Genomic DNA, 25571 nt, shown 5'->3' on the forward strand with positions numbered 1-25571 from the left:
ATGTTGATAAACTATTTCTTCACATTTGAAGTGCAGCAATGTGCACTGTAGGCCTACGCATGAATGTTACACAATGCATTTTGTGGGAAAACACTTTTTCTAAAATGTGCACTGCACATGAAAGCAGTTTCATGGAAAGAGATGGAAATATCCATTCGAAATTTAGAAAGAGGGGAGATCTAAAGATGCAACAGCTATCATGGGTTGCTAATATGACTACGATAATGCGTTTGGCTGCTAGACAATGAAAGAAAGTTGATTTGCAAACCAATAGAACAGGAGAGCACATATGTTGATAAAAGCGTTTGAAAAATATTTCCATCAACATTTCTATTTGTCGAATTTTGACTCGGCTACTTTGCAGCAAAGTAAGACATGCCTCATAACATGAAGAAGTAAAACATCCAGGTTTAAAACAATTAAGGAACTGGAAAAATATGAGAATGCTAATGATAGGCCTAAACATCTTCTGGTAGACCGTAGAAGGAAACGCTTTCCCAAAAATCTTCTCAATTAAATGTTAGCTACAAACTAGCTACAAAGTAGCCTCTACCTGCCCGGAAGAATTATATCATGATTCTTTGCATCAATCCAGTTGCCATTTGATTTGCAAACTCTATCTCGTAAGAAACACGGCTAACCAAAAAAAAACAGTATTAGGTGCCTGCTTGCTTGAATTAAAGGGTAACTACACAAAAAATCTAAATTCTCCAGACCTCAAAAGTGATCTCCTGATGTGGCATTGTTGTGGATTTAGAATGTCCAATCTGGTTGTTTTTCTATTTAAAAAGTGTGCCTTTGAGAGGGACAACCTGAAAGTGTTGAATTTCTGACTTAGTTGACAGCCTCATTTATTAGTACAGCCTGGTTTGGCCTGACTGAGAAAGACCAACATGGCATTTATAATTTTTGTTCATTCAGAGTACTTGTCACTGTTTCTCATAGGGCAGCTTTACTTCGCCAGGTAGGCCGTTTGGGATTTTTGTTGTTGTTGCTATATTAGAATATACCCAGTTCTCCAGGCACCACTACAGCACTGGTTTCTTACCTTGTTCCATTTCTGATTGGGCTGGTTCAGTGTGTGACATTTCAAAGTGTCTTAAATGTGATGTCACTATATGCCTCTGTATAGTTGAGTTTCAACACTCCTTACACTAAGCATATAGGTACAGTACAGGCTACAGTGTTTGAAATCCCAAAGCTCAATAAAATATGAAAAGAGGGTTGGATATCACTCTCCTTTAAAGGTCCAATGCAGCTGTTTTTATCTCAATATCAAATCATTTCTGGGTAACAATTAAGTACCTAACTATGATCGTTTTCAATTAAAATGGTCAGAAAGAAACAAAAATAGCTTCTTAGCAAAGATCAATTTCTCAAGCAAGAATTTTGCTAGGACTCTCTGAGAGTGGTCCGAGTTGCGAGGGGGAAACTGAAAACTAGCTGTTATTGGCAGAGAGGATTGTAAATCTCTTTCTTATTGGTCTAGCCGGTGTCATGGCTAAATTCCCAATCTGGCCCTCATAACATCATGGCCCCCCATTCATCCCTAGCTTCCAATTGGCTCATTCATCCCCCCTCTCCCCTGTAACTATTCCCCAGGTTGTTGCTGTAAATAAGAATGTTTTCTAAGTCAACTTATTGGTAAAATAAGGGTAAAATAAATCAATAAAATAAAACAAATATATCACCAGGCAGGCCATATCTCCATCCCAACAAAACAGGGTGAAGTTTCAGGTGACCTTTTCAAACAGCTCTTACCCTAAAAGGGCATTATCAGCATTTACACAATTTAACAGTACTATTCCAAACTCATAAGGCAAAAATATATAGAAAATACAAGCAAATCTCATTTTTGACTGCACTGGGTCTTTAAAAAAAATAGTTGCCACTGACCATAGGTGCACTTGAGTAAATGACTTGGCACTGATGCTGGGTAAACTCAAAACGAATTCCTCTGGTGTGTGTGCAACCATTACAATATTCATTTCTGTTCAGTCACGTTGCTTACATACGTACTTGTAGTATACACACAAACAAATGTAGTGATTTGAGTGTTTGTTTGGTATCCGAGGGAAAGTGCTTGCTGGCTGCTGCTGTCGCCATCCTCTAAGGCAGATGAGGTCAGACAGGCGGGTGGTATCTTAATTTGCCAACCGGGCTGAAATTTAAGACGACCCCCTCTTTAAGCCACCAGTTCTGGAGCCCCCACTCCATAGATCAGTTATTCTTGGTGTCCACTGAACTTTGTGACCATATTTTTCTGGAGCACTATCTCGGCCTCATATGCTCTTCTTTAAGAGCGTCTGCAACAACAGGTAAGAACATTGACTATGACCGTTGCATAGGAGTGTTGTGTTTAGAATGACTGCATCCAGATCCACAGCATTGAAACAACAGGTCAGATAATGAGAACATGTATAAACTTGCTATTGTAAAGAACAAATTACAAAGTACATTCATCTGAATGTAATAGATTCATTATAGTTCTGATGTTACACGTTATTGTTTTGCTTATTATTAAATGAAATTGAAGACTATAATAGAATATAGTATGCTCCTCAATTAATGCATCAGTCATCAATGATATAGCCTATCTTGTTTGTAATGGATACATATATAATGCCTTAGGCTACTGCTGTCGTCGTTGCTTCCAGAGCTCCAATATGGATGGAATTTAATTTCACTTTCCGTCACACCATCACACACCACTGTTCACTTTCTCTAATGGGCGGGGTTATGCATTACTCTACTCCTCTACTCCAATTCTGATCCAATCAGACTCTTTTGCTGGTGTAACCGGTGGTTACCAATTCACAAGCATTATGGGATGTGCACGTCAGCTTCCTGTACAATGGTATTCCCTGCAACTACGTCAACATTTTCGCTAGGCTAAAGCTTCTTACTACTTTATGAATTTATTTTAACACGCTTTCAGAGGTTTCGTCTTCACAATCGGGACTTGCTTTATCAAAGGGAAAATGAATGCAAAGAGTCAGCAGGAATACCTGGACATAACGTCAGAGCAGTGGGGTAATCGGATTTGATTGCTACATAGCTGTCTGTTGAATCAGGGGTGTAAGTAATCATTACTCCAAAATTTGCAACGAAAACAAGCGTTTCTATTGGACAGCTTTAGTAAACAGGGAGGTACCTACCTAATTATGTCCAATAGAAAAGCTCGTTTTCGTAGCAAAACAGTACGTTTTGCAACTGTTTAGGGTAATGATTACACCCCAGGGGGTGACGTTGTTGACAGTATAATGAATGGTTCAAGGCAGGAGTAGTAGGTCATTGTCATGCATAAATCTATGGTTGTCATCAGCCAGCCGTTTTTGTTTATGCATGCTATCAAACATAAGTCACTTATCATTCGTTGGCAAGGTCTTGGCGTACTTTCTACTAAAGAGCCTCTACTACATTGTCAAAAAGGCAAGGGGTCAGGTTTTATCCCACTAAGCTTTTAAGGATAGTAACGTGTTTTGGATGTCTTTTTTTGGTGCAGTCCAGACTGGCTTTTATTTCAACGTCGTTGATGTTTGGTTCAGATTTTGTCCGGTCTGGACTAGACATCTTCACGGATCCACCAGCACCTGGATACCCGATAGTTCCAACTAATGTCATGGGTCAGATCTGATATGATTGTCACGAGTCTGAGGTATGTGTAATTTGAATTGTCTTGTCCGGTAGGGCCCATACAGATCCGAAAAGGATTGCTGCAGTGGAGGGAGGGAGATAAATTGTATAATTAATGCTGCTGCTCTTGCTTTTTACGAGAGTGGAGCGTGGCACGTGTAGCTTGTTGTTGGCCAATCACGAGTCATCAAAACGGCAGTAGGCTACATTCATATGTGTGTGTCAAAAGTTAGGAGGGTGGTTGGGGAGTAATTAAGGATTACAAAAACGGTAACTGTAGTCCGTTACAGGCAAAAAATATTGTAATCAGATTAGATGATTACTTCGAGGTTTAGTTTTAAATTCAGAAAGGATGTTTGCGAAAAATGTTTTTGATACTTATGTTTTCTCAATGACATTCAAATCAGCATTGAAAAACGCAGCAAGTTTAAATGTATTCAACGTAAGCGAGTCTGACCATAAATCAGAGACCACTATGATGAAACGCCAAGTGAAAAATGCGCTCTTGCAAAAGCTGCATAGTGTGGATCCCAGCCTATGGAATAAAAGTGAGGCTTTTTCTGCTCAATCTAATTCATGCTGGTTAAAAAAAAACAAATCCATAAGCCTAATGGACACATGCTCAAACTCGCACACTTTTGATAGACTTAAAGGGGCAATCTGTAGTTGCTACATTCATTTTTGGAAAAAGCCATATCTCAGACTGGCAGGTGAAAAGAAAAGATTAAGATGGGCAAAAGAACACAGACACTGGACAGATGAACTCTGCCTAGAAGGCCAGCATCCCGGAGTCGCCTCTTCATTGTTGACGTTGAGACTGGTGTTTTGCAGGTACTATTTAATGAAGGACTTGTGAGGCGTCAGTTTCTCAAACTAGACACTGTAATGTACTTGTCCTCTTGCTCAGTTGTGCACCAGGGCCTCCCACTCCTCTTTCTATTCTGGTTAGAGCCAGTTTGCGCTGTTCTGTGAAGGGAGTAGTACACAGCGTTGTACGAGATCTTCAGTTTCTTGGCAATTTCTCGCATGGAATAGCCTTATTTTCTCAGAACAAGAATAGACTGATGAGTTTCAGAAGAAAGTTATTTGTTTCTGGCCATTTTGAACCTGTAATCAAACCCACAAATGCTGATGCTCCAGATACTCAACTAATCTAAAGGCCAGTTTTATTGCTTCTTTAATCAGAACAACAGTTTTCAGCTGTGCTAACATAATTGCAAAATGGTTTTCTAATGATGAATTAGCCTTTTAAAATGATAAACTTGGATTAGATAACACAAGGTGCCATTGGAACACAGGAGTGATGGTTGCTGATAATGGGCCTCTGTACGCCTATATTCCATTTTAAAAATCTGATGTTTCCAGCTACAATAGTCATTTACAACATTAACAATGTCTACACTATATTTCTGATCAATTTGATGTTATTTTACTGGACAAAAAATTTGCTTTTCTTTCAAAAACAAGGACATTTCTAAGTGACCCCAAACTTACAGTAGTGCATGTGGTAGATGGGAGCAATAATAAATATTCTGGTGCATTCTTCAGTTGGCTCGTCTTTCCTATATTAAGAGGCTTGAAAAAATATTATTGTGATATAATGCTTACTAATTATGTGCAGTTGAAATTTGGCCATAAAAATCAATGACCGAAATTACTTATTTTCATCTGTAAATTACGTATTTTGAACGTCCCGAAAATATGTTTTTTTCAACATCCGAAATAGACATCTTTTCAATGTTCTAAAAATGCATATTTTTAAAGTCCGGAAAATACGTATTTTCGATGTTCAGAAAAGTCTTTATTTTCACCTTTCTTTCAGCCACTAAAATGCACATGACGTCAATGGCAGGAAAATACGTCTAAAATAGGTATTTTCATCATGAGTTTGCTTACTGGGATGTTGCCGTCATGCTGGAGCATGCCAGTGCCAATGCAAGACATATTACAATTTGCCCTATGTCACTGTATCTAGCAAGCAGGTTTGGTGCATGATATGTAAGACTATTGATTACCTTTGTGTGGAACGTGTTATCTCTCTTCAGTGTAAGACATCACATCCACCACCACCATGCCAGAAGGGGAGATACACCAGAGGAAGGGGAAGTCCAAGAAGTCCAAGTCAAAGGGCAAGGGGAAAGGCCAAGGTGGCAGTGCCAGCCCCAAGGCGGGAACCTTAGATGGGCAAGATGAGCTGCCATTATTGCCCCCCATCCAGCTCGCCAAGAAGGCTGTGGAGGAGAAGGTGGCCAAGGTGGCCGTGGCCAAGGTGGAAGAAGAGTCGTCCATTTTCATCGGTCTCCAGGTGGTGTTCCCCTACCTGTTGGCTGGGATGGGGATGGTGATGGCTGGGATGGTGCTGGACAGTGTCCAGGTGAGTGCTCCATGTTGTCTTGAACCCCGATATCCAGCCTTCTCATGTTCGAGTGAATGCATCACATGACTATGAAGTATATACAGTAGGCAGTCAATGACGCTTACTCTGTTGGATCATCTATCAAATAAAAATGCCAACATCTTGGTGTGTCTAATCTTATCAGTATTTGAGAACATAATTCATACTTCCAAAGGAATAAAAGTGTATTGACACTTCAATATTGATTCTTAAAACATAAATTACCTTCCATACATGCCAATCAAATTGTTTAAAATAAGTCATTTGTTTCTCTATAATGCTTTCATCAGTCCAAAGTAGATCCAGCTCGAAATGTGTTTAACCCTTCAAGACCTTGCTAAATATGCATTAGGTTTTTGACAGAGTGTTTGGATGACGGCCTTACAGCTTTAGTTTCAAATCCTTTTTCTAATTCCTTGCTACCTTTGGGGAAATGCATTTTCAACTAATTTATTCAAAGGTTCAAGATGCCCACCCCAATTGTGTCATCTAGTTAGACTGGCAAAGCCATCTGATCTCGCGAGCTTACATGTATGTTCGCTAGCGAAACAGACTGTAAGCTTGCGAGATCAGGATGGTTTGTACGAGGCTACCATCTAGTGCCCTAAAGCTCCAAAGTGCTCAAAAGTGAATGACAGTCAGTGGCAGTGCAGTGAATCAACGTGGGCTAGGTGTTGTTTTGAAATACATGGGATTCAGGGACAAAACATATTGTTAGTATGCAAGAAGTTGGCATACTTTAGGTTATGCATTGTGTCCTTAAAGTTGGGCTGGGCAATATATCTTGTATTCAGGATGGTTGCGAATGTAATGTGTATTTTATTAGATTGCAGCATTCCATGATTTCAACATTATTTGATTAGACGAGTAAAGAGAAGCGTCAACAGGAGAAGGTTGGTATGCTGCTGAAGTATGGCTCATTGCATGTCTCTTTCGCTGAATCACTGCTCTGATGCTGCATGGCGCTGGCTTTGTCCTCTACTCTGCCCGTCGTCCCTGGCATTTGGCAGCCGGCTTACCCACCGGTGAGTAATCAGATGCTGGCTCTCTCTTCCTCTCTCTCCCTCTCTGTCTCTCCTTCTCTTTCCGTCCCTCCGCATCGTGCATGTGGTTTAGGGGAAACACAGCGGTGAGATCAGCTCTACGTATACGGCAGAGGGGGAAGTGGTAGGATGCCCTAACATAAAGAGACAGTCGCAGCATGCAGAGGGATAGACAGAGGCAGCCTGAGCAGAGGGGCATGAAAATAAGGACTGAGGGAGGATAAGAGAGGGGCAGATACCAAGTGGTCACATGAAAAGGGGTGACACTACACCCAGAGAGGAGCAAAGCCAGCCCACCAGTTAGAGTAAAGAGCAGGTCCCTGACATATGTTTCTGACAGGACTTAAATCTGTTACTACAACCGAAGAGGAAAGAGACTCTGTGTGCTAGAATAAAGAGAGGGAAGTCGGAGGGGGGATAAACTGTGCGTTTAAGAGGGAGAGGGAGCATGGAGTGAGTCACGACACGAGAGAGAGAGAGGGAGGAATAGAGAGAGTGTGTCTCAGTCTGTAAGCCGGTCATCCTCCTGAATGACTGTGGCGCAGACAGACAGCCCTCCCCCTGCAGAGGCCTCCCTTGGTGGTGAATGAGTCTCCAGGAACCTACTGCGTTGCCGTTTTCTCAGAGGGCACAGAGAACACTTCTCCTGTCAGTGAGCCAGCAAAGGGCCATCGAAAAATCTAACAAATGGAACAGGAGCATCTAATGGGTCAGAAGGATCAACTGCACCTGCTGCCTCTTTCTCTTCTCTTTCAAGGACCGGGGATTGAGTGAAAGCCTCTTGGTATAGGTTAATTGTTTGTTTGTGAGGTAGTGAGATGGAGCCTGCAAGCTGTTGGTGTATCATATGATGGAGAGAGTGATCACTCTAGTGATGTCTGGACCCCTCACCAGGACTGACGCATCAAAGGACTAGACTGTTGGGGTTTTCTGAGTTTGTTCCATTCTCTCTCATTTCTTCTGGGGTAAAGGAGTATTCATGGCGAACATGGCGAGGACAGAACAAGAACAACGTCTAACTTTAAGAGGACTTTAATCAAGTTCACCCACTTTTCAGGGTCCATTGTTACTACTTCATAGTCACCAGCTTTGTTGTCATGACCTTTCATGAATCACAGAAAGCAACATTGCAGTGAAGTCAAGCTCCCACCTGTGAGGTAAGCGGCAGAGACGCTAGCTGGTGGTGCTTACTGGCGAAAGAACAAAGTACTCGTCTGTGGATCTCAGGCTGTCACTGTCCACCCCCCGGCCCTTTCTCCCTACCAGTCAAGTGTTTGAGTAATGGGGTAAGTGTGTACAATCATGGTGGTGACTCGGCTGGAACTGGAGCTGTGCTACCAGGGGAAGAAGTTGCGTGGCTTCACCTGTAAGCTGACCCGCTCTGCCCACGGCTTCCTGCCTGAGAGCTCCTGGCAGATCGCTGCCCAGGTGCTGCTGCCATACCTGGTGGCTGGACTGGGAATGGTCTCCGCTGGCATCATCATGGATATTGTTCAAGTATGGATTCATGTGATGGGCTTCCTATCTCCTTCTACTACTGTATAATCGTGTGTGTGTGTGTGTGTGTGCGTAACCTATTATAGTCCTATTTTTATGTGGTTTGATAGGAATCAAAATGGTCAGGTCATTAAAGGCCAGCAGGGACGGGACCACTTACAGCACTGTCTTTTAGAACATCTGAGATAATTGTTTTGAGAATGGTTTCCCTCCTGTTGTAACCCCTCTGGGAAATAGCAATGCATTTTAGTCACAGGGTCACCAGAAAGATGGACAATGACTTAAAACAGAGGAGTCATCATGCCTATGATTTGCTTATCAGTTTTTCATGATAATCCAAACTGGGTTTCTGTTTATATCCTCTCTCTATTTTGGATGTCAGTTTTGAACTCTTTCTCCACCTTCCATTGCCATACAAATCAGATGTGGAGGTGGGAAAGGTTGGTCTGGGGAGGCTTTCATTGAATAGAGAGAGAGAGTGGGTGGTTGGCTGACTGAGGGAGGACTGATGAATCAGACTGGGAGTGAGAGAGACAGAGGTGTGCCTCCCCAAATGGCACCCTATTCCCTATGTAGTGCACTATATAAGGGATAGGGTGCCATTTTGGTCACAGACAGAGTAGGAGCTGGAGCTAGGGCTCTGGACCGCCGACCAGTGGAGGCAAAAGGAACTGGGACACTTCCCAAGATAGGGCCCGAATGTGACAGCCTTTAGTCGACATTCGAGAAGAACTTGAGAGCGGCGTTTAAAAATAACCAACCCCACCCCCATCCTGGCAAACGCTGACTTATCTGTTTATTTATACATGCCTCTATTTTTAGATCTTCAGTAGGGGGTTTGTGGACACGTTGTCAAGCGCAACTCTTAGACACTCGTTTAAGCTATTTAAATTTTCTGTCTGACAAAGTCTATCTGACAAAATAGTTGCCAATATATCACTGAGATTAAACTCAAGTAGGATTTGAGACTAATATTTAATTTTGAAGATCACAGTTTACAAATAAAAGAAGGGCTGCTGGTGTTGGATGATTGTTTTAGCGTTGGGATGATGGTTGTATTTAAGGACAATATAAGTGTTTATCCCTGTCGGGGTCCGGCTGAAAGAACACAGTTGATGATGATGTCTGTGTGTTTCAGCACTGGGAGGTGTTTAAGGTCATCACAGAGATTTTCATCCTGGTTCCAGCTCTGGTGGGACTGAAGGGCAACCTGGAGATGACCCTGGCTGCTCGCCTCTCCACCGCAGTGAGTCCACATTTTTTACAAATATTTGTATTTATTTCACCTTTATTTAGCCAGGTAGGCAAGTTGAGAACAAGTTCTCATTTACAACTGCGACCTGGCCAAGAATAAAGCAAAGCAGTTCGACACATACAACAACACAGAGTTACACATGGAATAAACAAAACATACAGTCAATAATACAGTTGAAGAAAATCTATATACAGTGTGTGCAAATGAGGTAAGGCAATAAATAGGTATACAGAATGGTGTCGTCTGCGTAGAGGTGGATCAGAGAATCACCAGCAGCAAGAGCGACATCACTGATGTATACAGAGAAGAGAGTTGGCCCAAGAATTTAACCCTGTGGCACCCCCATAGAGACTGATTGACAGAGTCGAAAGCCTTGGCCAGGTCGATGAATACGGCTGCACAGTAATGTCTCTTATCGATGGCAGTTATGATATCGTTTAGGACCTTGAGCGTGGCTGAGGTGCACCCATGACCAGCTCTGAAACCAGATTGCATAGCGGAGAAGGTACGGTGGGATTCGAAATGTTCTGTAATCTGTTTTGTTAACTTGGCTTTCGAAGACCTTAGAAAGGCAGGGTGAGGATAGATATAGGTCTGTAGCAGTTTGGGTCTAGAGTGTCTTCCCCATTGAGGAGGGGGATGACCGCGGCAGCTTTCCAATCTTTGGGAATCTCAGACGATACGGAAGACAGGTTGAACAGGCTAGTAATAGGGGTTGCAACAATTTTGGCGGATCATTTTAGAAAGAGAGGGTCCAGATTTTCTAGCCCAGCTGATTTGTAGGGGTCCAGATTTTGCAGCTCTTTCAGAACATCAGCTGTCTGGATTTGGGTGAACGAGAAATGGTGGGGGCTTGGGTGGGTTGCTGTGGAGTGTGCCGGGCAGTTGAACGGGGTAGGGGTAGCCAGGTGGAAAGCATGGCCAGCCGTAGAGAAATGCTTATTGAAATTCTCAATTATAGTGGATTTATCGGTAGTGAGTGTTTCCTAGCCTCAGTGCAGTGTGCAGCTGGAAGGAGGTGCTCTTATTCTCCATGGACTTTACAGTGTCCCAGAACTTTTTGGAGTTTTTACTACAGGATGCAAATATCTTGTTTGAAAAAGCTAGCCTTAGCTTTCCTAACTACCTGTGTATATTGGTTCCTAACTTCCCTGAAAAGTTGCATATCACGGGGGCTATTCGGTGCTAATGCAGCATGCCACAGGGTGTTTTTGTGCTGGTCAAGGGCAAACAGGTCTGGAGTGAACCAAGGGCTATATCTATTCCTGGTTCTACATTTTTTTTGAATGGATCGTGCTTATTTAAGATGGTGAGGAAGGAACTTTTTAAAGAATAACCAGGCATCCTCTACTGACTGGATGAGGTCAACATCTTCAGCAACATCTTAAGCATCCTAATATATAAAAATAAATACCATTTAGAATATGCTTTAATCCTAATAGTCATACTTGCATACATTTTACGTACGGAATCGAACCCACTATCCTGGCGTTCGAAGCACCATGCTCTACCAGCTACTGAGCTACATAGGACCGCATCCTATTGTATATAGTACGTAGTATTAGCCAAAGTAGGATGGCGAAGTGGCCTGGTCTCTTTATGCTCTCTTGCTAACTCCTAGGGGCTAGTGTCAAAGTGTAAATAAACACACATTTCCCCACACATAATCACATGCAAAGCTCTTGTTGAAAAGCCAAAGTTTGATGTTGGTGTATGCTGTACTGATGAGCTCTCTTGTTTAGGCTAACACTGGACAGCTGGATGACCCCAAGCATCAGTGGACGATGGTGTGCAGCAACCTGGCTCTCATTCAGGTAATCTCCAATTGATTTATTGGGATGCAGGCAGACAGGAAGATGGACATAAGTCTCCCACGGCACTACTTGGCCTTTTATATCCAAATCTGAAAGACAGGCACTGTAACTGTAGCCCGAGGCTAACTTGACCCCGAGAACAGGATCACCATAAAAACAGAGGTTAGGAAGAGGTCAAGATAGCCCTTATCCAAGGCATAATAATGAAGGTAGCCTAAGCCCATAAGGTACGTTAGATGTGGTGGATGGACCCAGGGGATGTGAAGATCGATTCTCTCCACAGGTTCAGGCCACGGTGGTGGGCTTCCTGGCTGCCGTGGCAGCCATATCACTGGGGGCCATGTCTAGAGGTGGGGTGGAGCTGGACCAAGCTGCTGTGCTCTGTGCCAGCAGCATCATCACTGCATTCGTGGCAGCACTGTCTCTCGGTGAGTTCACCCTCAGGGTGTCTTTATTGGATTGAGATTTCAAATGTCTTGATCGTAGTATCTGTTAACAGTTGTGCTCACAGTCACCCCCTCTCTCTCACTTCTCCATCCCTCGTTCTACCTACCTCCCCCTCTCTCCTTCCTTCCCTCCATCCCTCTCTCTCCCTCCCTCCCTCCATAGGTCTGGTAATGATTGGGGTGATCATTGGCGCCAGGAAAGTGGGCATCAACCCAGACAATGTGGCCACACCCATCGCTGCCAGTCTGGGAGATCTAATCACACTGTCCCTGCTGGCTGGAGTCAGTACTATACTCTACCAGTACCGAGGTATGGCTTTATAATAATGGATGAAGGGTTTAATTCAACTTTTAATTAGAAATCAGTAATTAGGGCCTCCCGAGTGGTGCAGCGGTCTAAGGTACTGCATCGCAGTGTTGCGGCGTCACTACAGACTGGGGTTTGATCCCAGGTACAATTGGCCCAGCGTCGTCCGGGTTAGGGGAGGGTTTGGCCGGGGGGCTTTACTTGGCTCATCACACTCTAGTGACTACTTGTGTTGGGCCGGGTGCCTGCAGGCTGACTTAGGTCGTCAGTTGAACGGTGTTTCCGCCGACACTTTGGTGCAGCTGGCTTCAGGGTTAAGCGAGTGGGTGTTAACATGACCCGCCAAACCGAGCTTCTTTCGGAGGACGCATGACTCGACCTTCGTCTCTCCCGAGCCCGTTGGGTAGTTGCAGCGATGAAAGAAGATTGTAATCATGAAATGGGGGTAAAAATGACCATAATAATACATTTTTTTAAAAGATAGCAATAATTAAACAATTAAGAGTCAGTAGAGTGCATGTATCTGGGTAAATAACTATTTAAGCAAATTAAGACCTTCTCCACATTGTGGTAGTATTATTCAGAACCAGCAGAGGTCAGAAGTTTCACTGAACAAACATATAAATGTAACATGTTAAGTGTTGGTTCCATGTTTCATAAGCAAAAATAAAAGATCCCAGACATTTTTCATACACTCAAAAATATAATTTCTCTGAAATGTTATGCATATTTGTTTATATCCCTTTTAGTGAGCATTTCTCCTTTGCCTAGATAATCCATCCACCTGACAGGTGTGACATATCAAGAAGCTGATTAAAACAGCATGATCATTACACAGGTGCACCTTGTGCTGGGACAATAAAAGGACAGTTTTGTCACACAACACAATGCCACAGATGTCTCAAGTTGAGGGAGCGTGCAATTGGCATGCTGAGTGCGGGAATGTCCACCAGAGCAGTTTGTAGTTGTATTTATTATGGATCTGCCAAGGCAGCAGCTACTCTTCCTGGAGTCCAGCAAAAATGAAGGCAGTAATATACATTATATTACAATTTTTAAACATTAAAATACATTTTTACAACAGATTTCACAATACATTAAGTGTGCCCTCCGGCCACAACTCTACTAGAACACGCAATCCAGGTGTACGTGTGTCTATATTGTGCATGTTATTTGTGTTTTTGTATGTGTGTGTTTGTACCTTTTGTGTGACTCTTCATAGTCCTCGCTGTTCCATAAGGTGTATTTTTATCAGTTTAAATCAGATTTTACTGCTTGCTTAAGTTACTTGATGTAGAATAGTGGGGGGTATGCATGAGTGTCCGAGCTGTGTGCTAGTAGTTTAAACAGACAGCTCGGTACATTCAACATGTCAATACTTCTTACAAAAACAAGTAGTGCTGAAGTCAATCTCTCCTCTACTTTGAGCCATGAGAGATTGACATGCATATTATTAATGTTAGCTCTACATGTACATTAAAGGGCCAGCCGTGCTGCAGTGTTTTGGGCCAGTTGTAATTTTACCAAGTCCCTCTTTGTGGCACCTGACAACAAGACTGGGCAGTAGTACAGGTGTGACAAAACTAGGGCCTGTAGGACTTGCCCTGTTGATATTGTTGTTAAGAAGGCAGAGTAGCACTTTATTATGGACAAACCTCTCCTATTTTTAGCTACTGTTGCATCAATATGTTTTGACCATAACAGTTTACAATCCAGCGTTACTCAAAGCAGTTTAGTCTCCTCAATTTGCTCAATTTCCACATTATTCATTACAATATTTAGTTGAGGTTTAGGGTTTAGTGAATGATTTGTCCCAAATACAATGCTAGGACTAACGGATTTCTTGCCACCCATTCTGAAACTGACTGTTACTCTTTGTGAAGTGTTGCAGTGATTTCACTCTCTAGTAGCTGACGTGTATAGTGTTGAGTCATCCGCATACATAGACACACAGGCTTTACTCAGACCCAGTGGCGAGGCGTTAGTAAATATTGAAAAAAGGGGCCTAGACAGCTTCCCTGTGGAATGCCTGATTTTACCACAGTTATGTTGGAGAGGCTACCATTAAATAACACCCTCAGTGTTCTGTTAGACAGGTAACTCTTTATCCACATTATAGCGAGGGGTGTAAAGCCATAACACATGTTTTTCCAGCAGCAGACTATGATCAATAACGTCAAAAGCCGCACTAAGGTCTAACAAAACAGCTCCCACAATATTTTTATAATCAATTTCTCTCAGCCAATCATCAGTCATTTGTCAAGTGCTGTGCTTGTTGAATGTCCTTCCCTACAAGAGTGCTGAAAGTCTATAGTTTGTTTGTTTACAGTGAAATAGCATTGTATCTGGTCAAACAAAATGTTTTCCAAAAGTTTACTAAGGGTTGGTAACAGGCTGATTGGTCAGCTATTTGAGCCAGTAAAGGGTGCTTTACTATTCTTGGGTAGCGGAATTACTTTTGTTTCCTCCAGGCCTGAGGGCACACAATTTTTGGTAAACTTAGATTGAAGAGATGGCAAATAGGAGTGGAAATATCATCCGCTATCATCCTCAGTAATTTTCCATCCAAGGTGTCAGACCCAAGTGGCTTGTCATTGTTGGTTGACAACAATATTTTTTTCTCCTCTTCCACACTTACTTTACGGAATTCAAAATTACAATGCTTGTCTTTCATAATTTGGTCAGTTATACTTGGATGCGTAGGTTTCGGCATTTGTTGCTGGCATGTCATGCCTAAATTTGCTAATTTTGCCAATTAAAAATGTTTTGAAGTTGTTGGCAGTATCAGAGGGTTTTGTGATGAATGAGCCATCTGATTCAGTGAAGGATGGAGCTGAGTTTGCCTTTTTGCCCAACATTTTATTTAATTAAGGTGCTCCAAAGCTTTTTACTATAATTCTTTATATAATTTGTCTTTGTTTCATAGTATAGTTTCTGCTTCTTTTTTGTTTCTGTTTAGTGACATTATTTCTCAATTTGCAGTAGATTTGCCAATCGGTTATGCAGCCAGACATATTTGCCATTCCTTTTGCCTCATCCCTCTCAACCATAAAATGTTTCAATTCCTCATTAATCCATGGGGATTTAACAGTTTTTACAGTCATTTTCTTAATGGGTGCATGCTTATTAGTAACTGGAGTAAGCAATTTCACATGTGTCTGAATGCTCCTCATTACACACATATTATTTACATACATCATCAACTTAGGAATCACTACAAAACCTAATTGTAGGACCTCTTATACACAATATTAGGTTCAGAATTTGGAACTTTGGTTTTCCTAGATATGGCTACCATATTGTGATAACTCTATCCAATGGATGTGGCTACTGCTTTACAGGAGAGTTCTGTAGCATTAGTAAATATGTGATCAATACATGTGTATTTAATTCCTGTGCTGTTTGTAAATACCCTGTTAGCTTGATTGATAACCTGAACCAGGTTGCAGGTACTGGTTACAGTTTGACGCTTTTTCTTGAGTGGGCAGCTTGATGAAAGCCAGTCAATATTTAGGTCACCCAGAAAATATACCTCTCTGTTGATATCACATACATTATCAAGCATTTCACACATATTATCCAGATACTGACTATTAGCACTTGGTGGTCTATAGCAGCTTCCTACATTTAAATAGTTTTTCCCCCCTCATTAATCTACACACAACACCCCATAATGACAAAGCAAAAACAGTTTTTTGTCAATTGTTGTACATTTATAATTTATGTAAATGTGATATTTCAGAAGTATTTAGACTCTTTACTCAGTACTTTGTTGAAGCACCTTTGGCAGCGATTACAGCCTCGAGTCTTCTTGGGTATGATGCTAGAAGCTTGGCACACCTGTATTTGGAAATTTCTCACATTCTTCTCTGCAGATCCTCTCAAGCTCTGTCAGGTTTGATGGGGAGCATTGCTGCACAGCTATTTTCAGGTCTCTCCAGAGATTTTCGATTGGGTTCAAGTGACTCTGGCTGGGCCACTCAAGGACATTCAGAGACTTGTCCTGAAGCCACACCTGCATTTTCTTGGCTGTGTGCTTAGGGTCGTTGTTCTATTGGAAGGTGCATCTTCGTCCCAGTCTGAGGTCCTGAATGCTCTGGAGCAGGTTTTCATCAATGATCTCTCTGTACTTTGCTCCGATCATCTTTCCCCCGACATCTGTTGTAGAACGGTAGGAATAAGCCTTGTAATGTCCAGTACTCGTTAGCACAGGGTTATTTCCTGTGGACCACAGCTGGTGCAAAAGCTGAGGAGGTGCGGCCGCACTTTCACCTCGAGTGGCCTCGCAGACCCCCCAAGGGTTGATAGGCGGTGAGGCCCGATGGACCCGAGCCAGCTGTAGAATCCATTGTGGCTGATGGAGGCCCGGAGTCTGACACCCTCACGGTCCGATGAGGGGGGGGGAGTTCTGAAGATCTGAAACCAAGTTAGAAGCCACCGATGAGGGAGCCAGAACAGAGGATGAAGGCCAGAGAATTGAATGTTAAGTTCTTTACCGAAAGCCGCCTTCTACGTAGTTTTAGAGGATTTGGCAGTACGTCCAACCGGCCTCAAAACCGCAGACCACGTGTAACCACGCCAGCCCAGGACCTCCACATCCGGCTTCTGCACCTGCAGGATCATCTGAGACCAGCCACCGGGACAGCTGATGAGGGTGGGTTTGCAGTGTGTTTGCACAACCAAAGAATTTCTGCACAAACTGTCAGAAATCGTCTCAGAGAAGCTCATCTGCGTGCTCGTCTTACTCACCAGGGTCTTGACCTGATAGCAGTTCGGTATTGTAACTGACTTCAGTAGGCAAATGCTCACCTTCGATGGCCACTGGCACGCTGGAGAAGTGTGCTCTTCACATATGAATCCCGGTTTCAGCTGTACTGGGCAGATGGCAGACAGCATGTAGGGTGTGGCGTGGGCGAGCGGTTTGCTGATGTCAACGTTGGTAACAGAGTGCCCCATGGTGGGGTTATGGTATGGGCAGACAAGCTACGATGGCAATTTGAGTGCACAGAGATAACGTGATGAGATACTGAGGCCCATTGTCGTGCCATTCATCCGCCGCCATCACCTCATGTTTCAGCATGATAATGTATAGCCCCGTGTCGCAAGGATCTGTACACAATTCCTGGAAGCTGAAAATGTCCCAGTTCTTCCATGGCCTGCATAGTCACCAGTCATGTCACCCATTGAGCATGTTTGGGATGCTCTGAATCGATGTGTACGACTGCATGTTCCAGTTACCGCCAATAAGCAACTTCGCTCAGCCTTTGAAGAGGAGTGGGACAACATTCCACAGGCCACAATCAACAGCCTGATCAACTCTATGCGGCAAATGGAGGTCACACTAGATACTGACTGGTTTTCTGATCCACGCCCCTACTTTTTTCTTAAAGGTATCTGTGACCAACAGATGCATATCTGTATTCACAGTCATGTGAAATCCATAGATTAGGGTCTAATGAATTTATTTCAATTCACTGATTTCCTTAACTCAGTAAAATCGTTTAAATTGTACCATGTTGCATTAATTATTTTGTTCCCACTCATCTATTGCCTGTGGTCTGCACTAACTGTACAGTTAGCTACTTTTACAAAGCCCAATTTAAACATGGCTTTAATGTTTAAATATCAGACAATTTCTAACAATTTTGGAGGTGCTCTTATGTCAGATGAATTGTGTTCTATGTGTGTGGGAGAGTGGGAGCAGTGCATTGTGGACACTATTCTAACGTGTTTTCTCTGTTGTGTAGACGTCTGGTACCTGTCTCCCCTGTTGTGTGTGTTCTTCCTGGCTCTGATCCCTCTGTGGGTGGTGGTGGCCCGGAAGAGCCCTCAAATCAAGGAGGTCCTCGTCTCTGGCTGGCAGCCTGTCATCGTAGCCATGTCTATCAGCAGGTAAGACACACATGACACCTTATCATAACCTTATCATATGGTCCTGTATGACTCAGGTGATAGAGCTTGCAACGCCAAGATAGTGGGTTCGATTCCCGGGGCCACCCATACGTAAAATGTATGCACGCATGACTGTATGTCGCTTTGGATAAAAGTGTCTGATAAATGGCATATATTATTATATTATATTATATTATTATATTATTTTTATTAAACATTTTTAAAAACATGTATCTGATCAGTAGATGTTTTCATTATGACCTTTTCCAGTTTTGGGGGACTCATATTGGACAAGACTGTTAGCGACCCTAACTTTGAGGGGATGGCTGTCTTTACACCCGTCATGAATGGTGAGTGGACTCATCTTGGTTAAATGAAACTAGAAAGTGGTCTCTGAACACATTATACAAGGATGGAAAGGGGAGAGTTGAGTTATTAACTACCATGGGACATTCATGTGCCTGGCTCAGTCAGTTAGCTGTCTATAAATGACACATGCTGAGAGATCCTTTCAAATGAGAGTGTTTAAGAGCACACGGCCAGATGTTCTTACCCACAAATGGCAGTGTCCCAGGCTGATATTGGCTGCCTGACGCTGAGTATTGGATAGCCTTTGGACCTCAGTTAAATATCGCTCACAGTGGTTAGAATTTCCCTCTTCTGATACTATGACTATTACCCCGCACTTTGTGTTTTACCAATGTCCCCTCAAGTCTCTTCAAGTCTGAGAAACACATCTGTATTGGTGTTTGATTAGGATATGACAAAAACAGTATTTTAGTAGATGTTACCATAGAATCACGTCACACACATGCCTGTACGCACACAAACACACATCTACTGTTTGTTTGCTATTGCATTTGTGCTGTTAACAGTAGCCCCTGTACACACAGGATTGCCAGGCCGTCATTGTAAATAATAATTTGTTCTTAATTGACTTGCCTGGTTAAATAAAGGTAATATTTTTATATCAAAATAAGTAAGACAACTTTATCAATAGCAATTTGTTACTCCACTTGGTGGCAACAGTGGCAAGACCTCAAGCAGGTAGAGGGCTGCACCTTTGGATCCAGACAGACAACTTTGGGATGAGAAGGGTTTTTTGTCCCGCAGATTATTTGCAAACGGTCGTCTTTCTGCATCGTATGCATGTGCCTACCTATTATAGGCATATTAAAAGCACTTATGTGTTCTTTCAAGCCCCTTCACACTTCCCATGCGTTCTGATGGCCTCACAGCCACTATCCCACTTCTGACACCAGTGTAGCAAACTTAGGGGGCAGGAAGCTAACCCTGGTCTCTGGCATGAAAGGCAAAGATCCTACGCATCGCACCAATAGGGTTAACCCTCTTGGTGGAAATTGAAACGTGGATCATATAGCAAAGATTGCTACAATATGTGTGGTCTCAATAAAATAGAGTAGACTGCCTATGCATGGGTGGAGAATAGTGTGGCAGTCACACTGCGTGACCAAAGTATGTGGACACCTGCTCGTCGAACATCTCAAAATCATGGGCATTAATATGGAGTTGGTCCCCCTTTGCTGCTATAACAGCCTCCACTCTTCTGGGAAGGCTTTCCACTAGATGTTTGAACATTGCTGCGGAGACTTGCTTCCATTCAGCCACGAGCATTAGTGAGGTCGGGGCACTGATGTTAGGCCTGGCTCTCAGTCGGCATTCCAATTCATCCCAAAGGTTGAGGTAAGGCCTCTGTGCAGGCCAGTCAAGTTCTTCCACACTGATCTCGACAAACCATTTCTGTATGGACCTGTGCACAGGGGCGTTGTCTGAGACAAGGAAGGGCCTTCCCCAAACTGTTGCCACAAAGTTGGAAGCACAGAATCGTCTAGAATGTCATTGTATGCTGTACGTTAAGATTTTCCTTCACTGGAACTAAGGGGCCTAGCCCAAACCATGAAAAACAGCCCCAGACCATTATTCCTCCTCCACCAAACTTTACAGTTGGCACTATGCATTGGGGCAGGTAGTGTTCTCCTAGCATCTGCGAAACCAAGATTTGTCTATCCAGAGAACGCGTTTCCACTGCTCTAGAGTCCAATGGCAGCGAGCTTTACACCACTCCAGCCGACGCTTGGCATTGCGCATGGTGATCTTAGGCTTTTGTGCGGCTGCTCGGCCATGGAAACTCATTTCAGGAAGCTCCCGACGAACAGTTCTTGTGCTGATGTTGCTTCCAGAGGCAGTTTGGAACTCTGTATTGAGTGTTGCAACCGAGGACAGACGATTTTTACGCGCTTGAGCACTCGGCGGTCCCGTTCTGTGAGCTTGTGTGGCCTACCACTTGGTGGCTGAGCCATTATTGCTCCCAGACATTTCCACTTCAAAATAACAGCACTTACAGTTGACCGGGGCAGCTCTAACAGAACAGGAATTTGACAACTGACTTGTTGGAAAGGTGGCATCCTTTTTAAGTCACTGAGATCTTCAGTAAGGCCATTCTACTGCCAATGCTCGATTTTATACACCTGTCAACAACAGATGTGGCTGAAATAGCCGAATCCACTTATTTGAAGGGGTGTCCACATACTTTTGGTGATGTATTGTATCTTTTCAAGGAAATAACTTAAATATGATTAGGCTATATAGTTTACAGTGTCGGTAAATAAATATTGATAATGGAAAGAATTGGAGGGCCCTCAACCAACAAGAGTCGAGGTCTGCAAATCGCCCCGCTCTTAAAAGGTAGGCTATATCCTATATGCAAAACATGAGAAAGTGAGAAAGTGCAAGTGAGAAAGTGCAAGTGTCCGATCTCATTATTCTTGCAGCTTCATGTGCAGTAGCGATACCTCTCCTAGTTGGGCGTGCGATATCAGGTGTGCTTGTGGTCTCAATTAAATAGAGTATGAGGCTATATCCTATGCAGAAGCAAGGGCAGATATCTTTCCAAGGAAATGAACTTCCTAAATAACGTAGTTTGAAGAGAGCAGAGTTGGAGAGCGAGAGAGCAGACACTTGCACTTTCTCTTGAGCTACGTTTAGTATAGGCCTAATAGCCTACCTTTCAGGAGAGGGACGAATTTCAGATGGACACAATCAATATTTATTTCTAGGCAATGTAGTAAACTATAGCCAAATCATAAAAGTTTATAGTTTACTACATTGCCTAGAAATAAATATTGATCACCCATATTTGTGTCCATCTGAAATTCGTCCCTCTCCTAAAAGGTATGCTATTAGGCCTATACTAAACGTAGCTCAAGAGAAAGTGCAAGTGTCCGCTCTCCAACTCTGCTCTCTTCAAACTACGTCTAGTCTAGCATATTGGCTGACACAGCCCAGTAATACCGATAGCCTAATATAATGGGCTACGTGAAAATCTCTGGTCATTTAACCTAACCTATTTCTTAGGTTATTTTAGAGCATTTTGATATTACCTATAGTATAGGGTGCACACTTGCTGGAACCATGGCTGTCAAGCGAGCTGCCTGAAATAACATTGCAGGACTGCAGTTGGGTTCAAGACCAGGGAGCAGATGAGTCAGACAGAAAGCCAGCGGGAGCGGGCATGTGCAGGATGAAGGGTGCAGGATGCAGAAATCAGTCCCGTGCAGACCTCTACAAGCAGGGATCTGTCAATGTGGAATTGATGAATCAAATAAGAAATGAAATAAATCAAAAATTCCTAAGAGTATATCCTCATGAAGTCAAAAGCATGTGGTGGGCAACATATGTTTTACATATAGAGTCATATTTCAATGGAAAAGCAGGTGACTATATAATAGGAGACTTTTGTGGTTGATATTCTTTCCATGCTCGGTGCTTCCCCTCAGGTGTCGGAGGAAACTTGGTGGCCATCCAGGCCAGTCGGATCTCAACCTACCTTCACTTCTGGAGCATGCCTGGAGTCTTGCCCTATAAGATGAGACAGCACTGGCCCAGCCCCTTTACTACCTTCTTCACCTCAGGAAAGGCTCCTCCACTCTGTCTTTCTATAGAGGGTCATGGATTGCATGTAGATATGTCTGTAACAAACAAAAAACAAGGAGAATATATGCCAGTCACTTCCTCTCTGTTTGATTTAGCAAATAAGAACTTTACTATTTGGAACCCCTCTTGCCATTCCTGTTATATTTATCCTCTCTTTGTCATAGTATTTGAACAGATTTACAATTCAGACAGTGAAATTCAGACAGCTTCCACAGTAACTAAGTAGATAAGAAAGCTACCTACAGTATTCATTAGTTGCCTTTGTCTCTCCAGGTGTGAACTCCAAGTCAGCGAGGGTGTTGTTCCTACTGGTGGTTCCGGGCCACCTGGTGTTCCTCTATACCATCTCTCTGCTCCAAGGCGGCCACACTGCCCTCACTGTCACCTTCATCGTCTGCTACCTGTGTGCCGCCCTTCTCCAGGTACGCCCTATCCCCTCGCCTGCTACCCCTCAGTCACTGGTACACTGATGGAGTTTGGTAAAGTCTCATACAGACTTGTAAGGACTTTCATTATATAGTTATTGAAGTATAAGGACTTCTGGACTTCTCATTCAGATCTGCTGTCTGATGGATTTGTCTGTCTGTATGGGATGTTCCTCCAGGTGGGCATCCTCCTCTATGTGGCTGACCTGATAGTCCGTCTGATGTGGAGGAGGAGTCTGGACCCAGACAACTTTTCCATCCCCTACCTGACAGCCCTGGGAGACCTGCTGGGGACCGGCTTCCTGGCTTTGGTCTTCCGCTCCGTCTCACTCATGGAGGGGCTGGGACTCTGAAAGGGAGGGAGGTCATGGGTCTGCTACAGGCCTCTCTGTGCTGTGCCTTCCCAGACCAGGGGTCTGTATCATCTCCCTGCCCTGCCTCTCCTCTGCCTTCACCACTAGAGGGAGTTACTCTGCTGGGCGTGGGGATGGCAGTGTGACTGACTGACTGCACGCACACTCACTCACTCAGCTTACAGTTCATCAGGAGGTGTGGGTCATTTTAAAACCTCAGAAAGTATGGGTTGATGGGACTCATCAACAAACTCAACAAACTCATCCAGGTCCTATTTCACACACCCCACATGTCACCTGTGAATGTGAGACAATGGAAAAATCAACACACTAAATTGAACTTTTTCTGAAATTAGGGAACGGTTATTGATCGATAATGGGTGCATTGTATGTTGGTGTATGAAAATAAATTTTAACTTGTTTACAGTATTTCTGGATGTAGAATGCCGAGTGGGGCTTGGCAACATCCCTTTCATTATAGACATAACTCAAAAAACCTTACTTGACTGGTAACTACAGGAACATTCTGTTGTAGACCGAAGTAGAATCATCTTCATACGTCACCACCAATGCTTAGCTTGAAACTACTGCACCCATTGAAATTGAAACTAGGGTGTGGGAGAGAACTGGACCTGTGAATGTATCAAGGATCGAACATATTTGAAGGATATCAGTATTATTTTGTGATTTTTCTATGAGCAGCTTACTATTATCACAGTGTTAAGTTAAATATCTGCAAATGAAACTTTTTAAGGGAGGCAAGTCTTAAACCATAATTAAGTTACCATTGGCATGTCATCAGTAATGTGAGATGGGGTAAGGGCAACATTGAAACTGTTCTCAAATCGGGTCAAGGTGTAGGCATCTTGTCACGTATGACAGGACGGGAAATGGTATCATAGCAAAGTGTTACTAATGTTTTTCACATCTTAATGTTCAGCAGCAATCTTAAATGCAAAAACAAAACGTTAAAGTACACAGTATCTGTCAAGTCCATGTATCATGAATGTTACATGTCTGGTGTGTTTTGTAAAATCACAAATGTCTATTTCAAGAGAAGGTAGCTTTATTTAAAACATTGCAATGTTCCCATTCACATGCCTTCTGTACGTTACAACTGTAGTGCCCTCACTGCCAGCTCATGGTTAAGGGGCTTGAATAAGTAAACATAAAAATGAAACAAACTCATGTAAATGTATTCTTTATTTTGTTTATCCTACCGTCATCAACATTTCATGAATTTGAATCACTTTAAAATGTACATACATCCATAATTTCAAAGTTCACTACATTGAATCACACATTTTTAAAGCTCATTTAATAGAAGAATGTTACAATCTGGACTATACTGTATCTAGTAACTTACTTTGAAGAGATGGTCGTTGGGTCAAAATAGGCATTTGGCGATTGATAGGCAAAATTCAGTGTACCTGTCTTTAACTGCCATTTCCCAGAAGTCTGACTCTTTTCACTGTCCAACTCATTTTTCTCAGCTTCAGAAGCATATAAATTCACCAAAGTGTGTGTGGTTATCCTTAGATATATTCTCCGGAATTACTCAGGGGGAATTGTTGATTTGTCACGTATTTATTATAGACTACATTACAAATTGTACAAAAAAGCATTTTTGGAAAAGTAACTGCCAAAATAATGGAAACACTTGAGTAAATGAGGAATACAAAGTATATGGAAAGCAGATGCTTCCACACAGGTGTGGTTCCTGAGTTAATTAAGCAATTAACGTCCCATCATGCTTAGGGTCCTTATTTTGGCTACCATGGCTATGCCCCCATAGGATGACAATGCCCCCATCCACAGGGCATGAGTGGTCCCTGAATGGTTTGATGAGCATGAAAACACTAAAACCATATGCCATGGCCGAATACAACAGGTTAAGGACTTACTTACAAGCCCTTAACCAACAATGCATTTTTAAGAAACTAAAGTTAATAAAATATTTATGAATTAAATAGAGTTAAAATAAGTAACAATAAAATAACAATAGTGAGGCTATATACAGGGTGTACCGGTACTGAGTCAATGTGTGGGGGTACAGGTTAGTCGAGGTAATTTGTACAAGTAGGTAGGGGTAAAGTGACTATGCATAGATAATAAACAGTGAGTAGCAGCAAATAGTCCGGGTTGCCATTGGATTAATTGTTCAGCAGTCTTATGGCTTGGGGGTAGAAGCTGTTGAGCCTTTTGGACCTAGACTTGGTACCGCTTGCCGTGTGGTAGCAGAGAGAACAGTCTATAACTTGGGTGACTGGAGTCATTTTTTGGGCCTTCCTCTGACACCGCCTAGTATATAGGTCCTGGATGGCAGGAAGCTTTGCCCCAGTGATGTATAGGGCTGTACGCACTACCCTCTGGAGCGCCTTACGGTTGGATGCCGAGCAGTTGCCATACCAGGCGGTGATGCAACCGGTCAGGATGCTCTCAATAGTGCAGCTGTAGAACATTTTGAGAATCTGGGGACCCATGCCAAATCTCCAAGTCTCCTGAGGGAGAAAAGGCGTTGTCGTGCCCTCTTCACGACTTTCTTGGTGTGTTT

At 42.9% G+C, this 25571-nt stretch overlaps 1 protein-coding gene across 8 annotated transcripts; it reads left to right on the plus strand.

Moving 5' to 3' along the window:
• The first annotated feature begins 2205 nt into the window (after positions 1–2205).
• On the plus strand, positions 2206–24205 carry LOC139542132 (solute carrier family 41 member 1-like). 8 transcript variants are annotated; one of them, XM_071347202.1, is made up of 11 exons: positions 2206–2318; positions 5682–6010; positions 9710–9817; positions 11569–11640; positions 11924–12068; positions 12250–12396; positions 18141–18285; positions 18556–18635; positions 22083–22214; positions 22510–22661; positions 22844–24205. In XM_071347202.1, the coding sequence occupies exons 2-11, from the start codon at positions 5708–5710 to the stop codon at positions 23015–23017; spliced, it is 1458 nt and encodes a 485-aa protein (XP_071203303.1). In that variant the 5' UTR covers positions 2206–2318; positions 5682–5707; the 3' UTR covers positions 23018–24205. The 8 variants fall into 8 exon arrangements, with proteins under 8 accessions (XP_071203303.1, XP_071203306.1, XP_071203305.1 ...); XM_071347205.1 differs by lacking the exon at positions 2206–2318 and adding an exon at positions 2328–2400; XM_071347204.1 differs by lacking the exon at positions 2206–2318 and adding an exon at positions 2826–3033.
• The last annotated feature ends 1366 nt before the right edge of the window (positions 24206–25571 follow it).

The sequence above is a fragment of the Salvelinus alpinus genome, chromosome 17 (genome assembly GCF_045679555.1).
Source record: "Salvelinus alpinus chromosome 17, SLU_Salpinus.1, whole genome shotgun sequence".
NCBI lineage: Eukaryota > Metazoa > Chordata > Actinopteri > Salmoniformes > Salmonidae > Salvelinus > Salvelinus alpinus.

Bases quoted from the DNA above. Each gene is read 5' to 3' on its own strand.
- LOC139542132 (XM_071347202.1), top strand. From the start codon at position 5,708: ATGCCAGAAGGGGAGATACACCAGAGGAAGGGGAAGTCCAAGAAGTCC. The intron at 11,641-11,923 runs GTAATCTCCAAT...TTCTCTCCACAG, and splicing joins GCAACCTGGCTCTCATTCAG to GTTCAGGCCACGGTGGTGGG. The intron at 22,662-22,843 runs GTACGCCCTATC...ATGTTCCTCCAG, and splicing joins TGTGTGCCGCCCTTCTCCAG to GTGGGCATCCTCCTCTATGT.